Source organism: Nelumbo lutea, chromosome 7 (genome assembly GCF_056320005.1).
Source record: "Nelumbo lutea isolate HS-2025 chromosome 7, American lotus-T2T, whole genome shotgun sequence".
Lineage (NCBI taxonomy): Eukaryota > Viridiplantae > Streptophyta > Magnoliopsida > Proteales > Nelumbonaceae > Nelumbo > Nelumbo lutea.
The window spans coordinates 10,306,950-10,316,594 of record NC_142690.1 but is presented as its reverse complement, the minus strand read 5'-3'; the positions used below and the strand labels follow the sequence as shown (position 1 = coordinate 10,316,594).

The window sequence follows — 9,645 nt, the reverse complement described above, 5'->3', positions numbered from 1 at the left end:
CTTATAGGGCTAAGTTAAGTTTAATCCGGAGAGGTTTGGGTTGGCAACAATCCATCTGAATTTCCGATTCATTCCGGGAGGAAGACAAGGAAGAATTTGTTATTGTATATTTAGAGTTAAAGGGTTGAAATGGTCATTTATCATGAAAACAGCCATGTCTCCACTCCTGTCCAGCCAAATAAAAGGGTGTTACTGTCAGTTGCAAAATCGTGAGTCTACTTTGTCCCCTTCTCAAACTGTATAATTGGCGTCAACTGTCAAGGTTGCATGCATTGAGATATCCACATGGCATCCTTTTGCCTTGTAAATATGAAAATATAGTGACCCAACCACACTATATATATATACCCTCAAAGCTACCAACCCTTCATCACTACTCACCACAAAATTCTTTTCAGTTCCCCACTCACCTCTTAATTTCCATCCTGGTTTATTTCCCAGCTCCCTTAGTAGGGTTTCCTGTCTTCCAAACTCAGCAATGGCAAGGAAACCAAGCACACTGATGCTATGTGTTCTGACCATCTTGCTAGTTTTACTCAGAGAAATTCAGGTAAGCCACAACTGGCCTTTGAGGACTTTTATCTCTTTCCTTTACATTAACTTGACTAATCTGTCTTCATTGGGGTGTCCAGGGTAGCATTATTGCTACTAAGACAGAAGCTCCGGCTGCAGAACCACAGCCAGCAACCCTTAACATGGTGAGACTAGCTAGTAGCTATGACCAGCGATTAGCTTCAATTCCTGTAGAAAACTTTTGATTTTCTCCCTCTATTATGTTCTAGCCTTTGTAACTCTTCTGGTTTTCTTGGAATTGCAGTATGGTGCTACTCAAGGCAGCCTTCACCCGCAAGGTCATTTATCCACTTTAGTGTATGGGAATATGCGCTTATGGTGGTTGTTTGGTTTGAGAGATTGTGATTGAATTGTGTGGTTTTTCATTTTTGTGCAGAGTGTGCGCCTCGTTGCACTGCAAGATGCTCAGCAACAGCTTACAAGAAGCCCTGCATGTTCTTCTGCCAAAAGTGCTGTGCTAAGTGCCTGTGTGTGCCTCCTGGGACATATGGGAACAAGCAGTTCTGCCCTTGCTACAATAACTGGAAGACCAAAAGAGGAGGACCCAAATGTCCATGAACCATGATGTATCTTCCTAAGTCTAACTATACAAACCTGTGAATTAGTCATTCACTTGTCACGCCTTACCTAGTGTCAACTAAGTCTCTTGGATCATCTTATATTACATATTGTGCCCCTACTGAACTGATAAAAATGAAAGAGCTAGCTTCTCTAACAATGTGCTGCTGCTTTAGCCTTCACAAGGCCTTTGAATTGATTGTATCGTTCCAATTTACTGTGAACTACACATGTTGGTTATGGTAATCAGTGGCACTTTTAAATCAAAGAGATATCATCTATGAAGAGAGAGAGAGAGAGAGCAATAAATCGGTCGTTCACAAGCTGCAAAATCAGAACTCTTGTTTTGGGAGGGCAGGACTAGTAGATCAAACAAACCAACCTTATTCAAAAGATGGACATCAACAGTGCAGGAGGCCTTGCAAATATATGGCATAGCCGCACGGGCAAGATGTCTGGCTATTAAGTGGCTTATTCTTATCTGAATGACCCTGTCTTTACCTGAAAAAAGATATTGATGGTTGATTAATTGTCATGTACAGATTTGGGCTTTTCTCGAGTATAATCAGAAAACAATCTACAATAATGTTTGTGTTTGATTTGATAGAAAATAAGAAAGATGTAGAAAGCTGGGGAAAGTTCTTCATAAATTTGATGAATTCCTTAGACTCGGTTTGGGTTTGGGAAGAGTACAATTACAAATATGTACGATGCAAATTCAAGGTTTTGTACTGTAAATATTTGTATTTGTACTCTTCCCAAATTGTGCCTAATTTTCCTCAACTTTGTTTCTCTCTTAGTTTCTATCAAACCAAATTAAAGCTCAGCAGCCTTTGTTAAATTTGTTTTAACAGGTTAACAGGTAGGACGTTCCAAGCATTATATACTACTTTCAACCTTTTAAAATTCAATTGCGTGCTTTACACATTAAATTGAAGATTTTCTATACTCTGCGTGATGAAAAAGAGAAAAGAAAAAAAAAAAGAAGAAAAGGTTACCAGGACCACAAGCCACAAGGAAAGTGTTGTATTTGTATATACTATCATCTCGCTAGAAGGCGGTGGCTTGGGTGAGACATGACTCACTTTACAAAAATGAAGAGAGTTCTGTGTTCTGTTTGTTTGCATTGCGAAATTTATTTGCACAGGAATGCAAATGGGCTGTATAAATTATGCACTGCTATAATTTATAAACCTGTTTGGTTATCAAACCCTTTGAACCTTGTCCCCGGTTAGGGATGGGGATTGAGGTCTCGGCCCTGCCCCGATCTTGGTTATATATATATAATGTTATTTATATTAAATATATTATTATATTATATTATATATATATCAAAATATATTTAAATTATTATTTATAATTTATAATATTTATTTATTTCAAGTAAATTTATTTAAAAAAATACTGTTATCTGGAAACATTTTGGGGATTTGGGTCTCTACGGGGAATTCATCCCCATCGGGGATTAGGGATGGAGGACAGATTTTATCCGATAGGGATCGGGTACAGGAATGGAAGTTAATTTCAGAATCGAGGTCGGAAACGAGGAATATGATCCCTGCCCCAAACCCACACCGTTGCCATTCCTATTGGGAATTTAAAAGAATTTATGAATATATTTTTGGGCTTTATAACCCAATTCAAGAAAACAATTAATTGAAAATTTATAGATAGACATACTTTATATATACACGCGCACGCATATAATTAGAAAAATGTTTAATATTTTTAGATAAATAAAATCATGTATGTATTTGTTTGGATGAATTTGATTTGGGTTGGACCTAAATTGGCTCAAATTGGACACGGGCTATGATAAAAAAACCCAAAATTGACCCGATAATCTATACCTAAAATGCATGCATAGACCAGATCCGATCATTAATTAATAATTGGGTCGGTTCTACGTCTGCAATAATCGAGACTGATTCTGCACATTTATTTATTGGGCAGGGACCGGGTCTACCCAGATCCAGACCAGATCCAACCCATTGACAGGACTAATATGGACAGATCTATTTTGAAAGAGGGACTCAAAGTCAAAAATCAATACTTCCATTTCCATAGGCCTTGAGGGCTTGAAAGGTCATGACGAGACCTTTTGGACACAATTGTAATGCCTTTGTACACTAGAGCCCCTACTAGTGTAGCCCCTTTTGGCAATCTGATCCGTTTATAGCATGGTTGGGCCAGTCAAGACCTATATGCCTAATGTTGAGCGGCTGGCCCAGCCCAGCCCTGCAAATGCCGAAAGAAGTTGGCACCAACAATGGACCTCGTGAGTGTTAAAAGTTAGATTAAAACTTCAAAGCAATCAATCAGATGGGCCAAATGCAACTGCAAGGTGGGGCCTGATGTCAAGTAGATGCCAATCTGACATCACTAACATACCTGTCATACAAGATTCCCTCAAAATCAAAGCCTTCGATGTATTATTATGGCGGTATGGCCCACCTTGATTCACGGTTTAAAGCGTGCTGGTGCTGCGCTATATCCATGTTGTTGCTCGCAAAAGTGAGTTCGCATTATCCATCCATCCTTTCAAAATCTTTTCGTCCAATTCTAAACCGGACCATTTATCCGTACGTTTATTCAAACCGGACCTTGTCTCACTCTATAAATTTTCCACTATTTTAGGGTTTTCCTTTCTTACCGACCAAGTCACCCGCCATTTCTCTTTTCCACGTTTTCTGTTGGTTTCTATTTCCACTGTTCAGCCTTCACAGTCGCAGAGCTTCAGCTTCAAATCAATGGTGAGAGCATTGTAGTACATACTCAATCCTTCTTCGTTATCATCTAAGTTCAGCTAGTCTAGCTTTTAGTGTATGCGACCTGACAACGTTAACATCTTCTTAATTAGTTTCAGGGGACAAACAAGGAGATGTATCAGTATAACCATACCCCTCCATCACCTCCTAAGCCCGACAATATCATACGCGGCGCTGATAAACTGAAAAAGGTTTGCATTCTTTAAGAGACAACACCCCAGATCAATTTGGTTTTCAGAAATCTGTCTTTATGGGTTTTTTTTTCTATTATTTTATTGTTCTTGGAATTTGCTACATACTTGAGTGGTACTATATTGTTATTCTAACTGAAAGTCCGAAACCCACTGAAACCTACATTCTTAAAGAGAGGAGCTGCAGCACAAATCTCTTCTGTTCATTCTAAGATGGCTAAACCCAAGTTGTAAGAAAGAAAAATTACAGAATCCGGGTACCAGAAGATTTATTTTATTGGTTTTATATTCTTTTGCCGTTTTGCTCTATAGCTCCTTTGTACATTTGTTTTCAATAAAAATGGGGTGCATGTGGTTACTTATTATCTTTTGTTTACGTGCTTGATGACACAGAAATGGGTTATATCTAAGAAGAAGACGAAGGTGAATAATATGTGTATCTTCGATCAGGAAACCTACAACCGAGTGATGCGTGAACTCTCCAATCACCGGATTGTTACCCCATCTATTCTCTCTGTCGAATATGGGGTAATCTGCCAATCTTCTTTCATCATTCAACTTTGCTTAAGCATTAATATATGTGTCGTACGTCACTGCAACCTATTGGGTAACTCTTTTTTTTGGTAAATAGAAGATTTCATTGAAACAAAGAAACAGGGATACAAAGCTAACCAAAGGAGAGAAAAAAACTAGGATCAAACCATGCATGTTTAACCAAATCCAGAAGATTTGAATGATTAAGGTTTGTTTTCCAACATGTTTTTTATTTATTTATTTCTAGAAAGCTGGGTTTCGCTTCGCCAATGGTTCAAAAAAGCTTCATTATATGGTGTGTTCTGAAACCAGAAATATGTTTTTGAGTTTATGGTTTTAAGAAAACATGCATGGATTTATGAAACGTCATGTCTCATATAAAGCACTCTATAAGAGATTTTGGTGTCTGCAACACTCTAAATCATGGTTTTAAAAACTGGACCGGACTGGAAAAACCGGGAATCATTTAGTTTGAACGGTCGGACGATTTGACCCGGTAACCGGGACCCCTAGCTGGTTCGGTCTCCGGGTCAATTTTAAAAACCATACACCAAATAGTGTAAGCTACATCAAGAAAGACAACATGTTTATGCTGGAAAACACCCCCTAAATGGTTGATGATTTATACACCAAACTGACAAATTTTGATCAGTGTTTTTGATTTTCATACATGAGCCATTAATTTATGGGATGTGCTCTAAAAACATCAGAAAATGGTAAAAGAAAATAGTAGCAGCTGAGAAGAATAGTCTGCACGCAAGTGTTAGGACTTAAATGTCAGATGTTTCAATGCCTTGAGAAGAACTGATCACTGCTGTGCTTATAAGTAGGATTGACACTCTTGGGCAACACATGGATCTAGTTTTTAATTAGATCTGTTGTCATGTTTTTGTGTTGTGCCTTGTGACATAGCATAGTCATCAGTACTCCATGTTATTTTTTTTTTCTTCAAGTATTAATGTAGTCTCTGTTTGTCTTTCATTTATTCTTGTTTCCGCGCATAGATAAGTGTTTCATTGGCTCGTAAGGCAATTAAAGAAGCGGAGGAAAACGCAATCATCAGGATGGTGAGTGGGGACTCAACCCTGAAAATTTACACTCCGGAGAGGAATGTCTAGTGTCTCATTTTCTAGTTTGTCACGCACTCACGCCCATGAAAACAGTTCTGAGTTGAGAAAACCATTCTCTTAATTCTTACAGTTGTGAAGCAGATACCTTGTTATATTGATAATTTCCACTAGTATATCAGTTTATTAATGGATGGTTTTGTTGGTGGAAATTTTTTATTTCATGGTATTGGCTCATAGAAAATCTACTAATTAAATCTACGTGCATGGCGATAATGCAACTAATTTTTGATGGTATTCACAAAATCAACTCAATCAAATTATCTTATTTGCCTGGTTTCTAGATATGCTGGGAAATTTTACGCCATTAGAAGAAGCTAGGCGATTAATTAATGAAGTTAGAATTCTTCTTTGGCTATTAATGAATGAGGTAGGTTTGAACTTTGAAGTGTAGATACTGCTGGTTCTATGAATAATTCATCCGATTATCTTCTTTGGGGCTATTAAATATTAATAGAGTTTACTTCTTAGAACCTCGCATATTTTTCCTACTCCCTCTGGTTGCTGGAGCTGAAATTCATTAGATTTAGAACTCGTCTTCATAATTCATCAGATGTTCATCACGATACATGCAACAGCTTGAAAGAGTTCTTTCTGTACATTTGCTTAGTTATCATCCTCTGATACAGTGTTATGGTATTTCCGAAAAATGTAACATTTTTTTTTCTTTTGCTTTGAATTTGATGATCTAATAATTGCGAGTAGAACTGGATAGGGATTTGTATACACTGTTGCACACATTTTTTTGTGGGTAGATTTGGAGTCACCAATACAGGGGTGATCATTTCAAACCCGGCCCAGCCCAGCCCAAAATATATGTAAGGGTAGTAAGTAAGGCTGTGTTTGGTTGCGTTGTAATTATAAATATGTACTCTGTATAAATATCTTCTTTTCGGTTTAAGTATGTAAAGTGTAACCTGTTCTTTGTATTCTTATTTGTTTGAAATCGGTGTAAAACATAGGCCCCATCATTCAATGTCTTAAACACCAGAATATATAAATACCCTTATTTGGTATTTGCATCGCAAACAAATGCAGCATAAGATTCAAAGTATGGATTGGGTCAAGTTGAGGGTCAATAAAGGTTAGGGGTGAAAAAAAAAAACTGAAAAATCGAACTGACCAAAACCGATCTGAAAATAACCAATTGGTTTGGTTTCGATTAACCAAAATAGAAAATCGGTAGTTAATCGAACCAACGGGTATACATATATTTATATGGGCAATTTCCTTAAATTACCCCCTATTATTTGCGAAATTGACTAATTCTACCCTTAGTGTTTACATACTATTTTAAAGTACTCTTAAGTTTTCTAATAATCATCTAAAATCTTCTTGCTGTTAACTTTCCATGTGACGTCACGTAACTGATGTATTTTTTAAAAATTCTTAAAGTACCCATTATTAGCATCTTCTCGAAAGAAATTTTTTATCCCAATTTCTCCAAAGAGTTCCGAATACAGATTTCTCAGGGAAAAGCGATGCATTACAACGATATAAGGAATCTATAACGATTCTCTCACGATTGTTGTGCAGGGTAAACATTTATTGGCAATAAAATCCATTGCTCCGAGCACAGGTTTATTGAATGAGAAATGTAGAGGGAAGGAGGATCTGACGGGCTCCTATTACTATAATCACTCAGGCTGGTGAGTGTGAGAGTGAATTAAGACATGGTCATTGACTGACCGGCTCTAATTGAGTTTCGGTAAGTTGGTTACCATTACCGGTTAATGTTAGTGCCAAATAACTGTAGATGGATAAGATGAGCGGGTAAGGTATTCATGCATATTTTGGACAAACCAGAATCAAACAACCCGCTTTTCTTTTCTTTCCCCCTCCATCATCACCGTTGGTGAGCCCAAAAAAGTAATTTCCACTGGGCAGAATCACGCTCACATTGCCAACAAAATGAAACACTAGTTTAGGCACCTTGGGGAACTTGTCAATCAAGTCATCATAGATTTGTAGTAATAACACGGACCAAGTCTCGTCTGATCCTCAGCGGTCGAATTCGGTTACCACTGTTTTATACAACCCGGTTAGGAATATAGTAAACGTCATTCCAGAGTCAATCACCATTCTGCCATATTTGCATTTGGAAAAAATGGAAATCAGAGGTTTTGCATCAGTTGGGTTTTATTTTGAAAATTTAATGAATGTAAAGGGCAAATTCAATATTTCATTTTTTCTGTTAGTGTTTACTGGTGTGTCAGAATTATTAGAAAACTCAAGAGTACTTTAAGACAATGTATAATTAACAGTAAGGGTAGAGTTAGTTGATTTCTCAAACAGTAGGGGTAGTTTAAGAAAATTGCCCTATTTATATATATATTTATATATATTTTATATTTTCTATATATTATAAATTAATAAATATGCATTATATATTTATAATATATAATATATTATTTATTATTTAAAATATAATATTATATATATTTCTAGTATTTTATTGTATATTCATATATTTTTCTATAATAAATATTGTAAATAATAAAAAACCAAAAAATCGATGAACTGAACCGACGGCTAACTGATCAGTTTCGTTTCAAAAATCGACAACTCCAGTTCAGTTTCAAAAATTAGCCCATGATTCGGTTAACCGAACCATGAGCACCCCTAATAAAGGCCCATCGCTAAAGGTACATACCTCAGCTCTGGTTTGGCCCAAGCTTAAACCAACACAACTCAGGTTGGGCCAAATTCGGGCTTGGGTTGGGTCCGGCCAGGCTTAGTAAGGTTTTGGTGAATTGGCCTGTGTTGATTGTTGAGCTCGGGCCAAAAAAATTCTAATTCTGTTCCAATACCTAACCAAAAAAGGAAGAGTAGCAGAAGGTTGTGAAGTGGGAAGCTTTTAACTTGTAGATTACATAGATTTCTCATCTGATGTACGAGAAGAAATCGAACATGGACCGGGAAATATAGTATCCAAATCCTGAACCATCACTGTTATCTATATTACTTCGCCAACTTCTGTCACCCTAAAACTCATCTCTGACCTCTATACATACCCTCCAAAAGCATCCCGTGCTCTGCATCCTATTTCTCACATCTCCGGTGTCCAGTCCAGACGTACTTCGGCTGTACGAGTGACTATTAGCTACAATGGTAAGATTACTTTTTAGCTTCTACCTACATATTTAACAGAGCTATTAACTTGATTTTTCTTTGTATTTTTCAGGGAGGGAACAAAGGAGAAGCAGGCTAACTGTCACGACTCGACTGGTTAAGTTGTATGGCACTTGGCCCTCCAAGCAAATCAGCCAAACTGCACGCCCAAGATCCTTCTTGTTAAGTTGTTTAAGTGGTAAGGACACTCACCAAGACATACAATAACACACCAAGTGTTAAGAGGAAGAGACAATATTAAAACTATAGAAATTGATGAACTATAGAAACCTAGGAACATAGTAAACGTCATTCCAAAGTCAATCACCATTCTGCCATATTTGCATTTGGAAAAAATTGGAAATAAGAGATTTTCATCAGATCGGTTTTATTTTGAAAACTTGATGAATAGTGAAGGGCAAATTCGATATTTCATTTTTTTCTGTTAGTGTTTATCGGCGTGTCAATTATTAAAAAACTTAAGGGTACTTTAAGACAATATATAAACAGTAAGGGTAGATTAAGTTGATTTTGCAAACAGTAGGGGTAATTTAAGAAAATTGCCCTATTTATATATATTTTATGTATTTATATAAATTTTATATTTTCTATATATTATAAATTAATAAATATGTATTATATATAAATATATATTTATAATATATAATTTATTATTTATTATTTAAAATATAATATTATATATATTTATAGTATTTTATTATATATTCATATATTTTTCTATAATTAATATTGTAAATAATAAAAAACCAAAAACCGATGGTT

At 36.3% G+C, this 9,645-nt stretch overlaps 2 protein-coding genes across 2 annotated transcripts; both read left to right on the top strand.

The window, feature by feature from the left end:
- Positions 1-271: 271 nt before the first annotated feature.
- Positions 272-1,291, top strand: LOC148845040 (protein GAST1-like). The gene is made up of 4 exons (XM_088954858.1): positions 272-550; positions 633-698; positions 818-851; positions 950-1,291. Exons 1-4 carry the CDS (start codon positions 479-481, stop codon positions 1,129-1,131), a joined length of 354 nt encoding a protein of 117 aa, XP_088810984.1. The 5' UTR covers positions 272-478; the 3' UTR covers positions 1,132-1,291.
- Positions 1,292-3,804: 2,513 nt separating this feature from the next.
- On the top strand, positions 3,805-5,903 carry LOC148845039 (small ribosomal subunit protein eS25y-like). Its single transcript, XM_088953507.1, has 4 exons — positions 3,805-3,884; positions 3,992-4,090; positions 4,484-4,618; positions 5,629-5,903. The coding sequence occupies exons 1-4, from the start codon at positions 3,882-3,884 to the stop codon at positions 5,740-5,742; spliced, it is 351 nt and encodes a 116-aa protein (XP_088809633.1). The 5' UTR covers positions 3,805-3,881; the 3' UTR covers positions 5,743-5,903.
- The last annotated feature ends 3,742 nt before the right edge of the window (positions 5,904-9,645 follow it).

What these genes read in the sequence shown, in the direction of transcription:
- LOC148845040 (XM_088954858.1), top strand. Translation starts at nt 479, where the DNA reads ATGGCAAGGAAACCAAGCACACTGATGCTATGTGTTCTGACCATCTTG. An exon ending in TTTTACTCAGAGAAATTCAG is followed by an intron (nt 551 to 632) that starts GTAAGCCACAAC and finishes TGGGGTGTCCAG; the next exon opens with GGTAGCATTATTGCTACTAA. An exon ending in AGCCAGCAACCCTTAACATG is followed by an intron (nt 699 to 817) that starts GTGAGACTAGCT and finishes TTGGAATTGCAG; the next exon opens with TATGGTGCTACTCAAGGCAG.
- LOC148845039 (XM_088953507.1), top strand. An exon ending in GCGCTGATAAACTGAAAAAG is followed by an intron (nt 4,091 to 4,483) that starts GTTTGCATTCTT and finishes TTGATGACACAG; the next exon opens with AAATGGGTTATATCTAAGAA. An exon ending in TTCTCTCTGTCGAATATGGG is followed by an intron (nt 4,619 to 5,628) that starts GTAATCTGCCAA and finishes TTCCGCGCATAG; the next exon opens with ATAAGTGTTTCATTGGCTCG.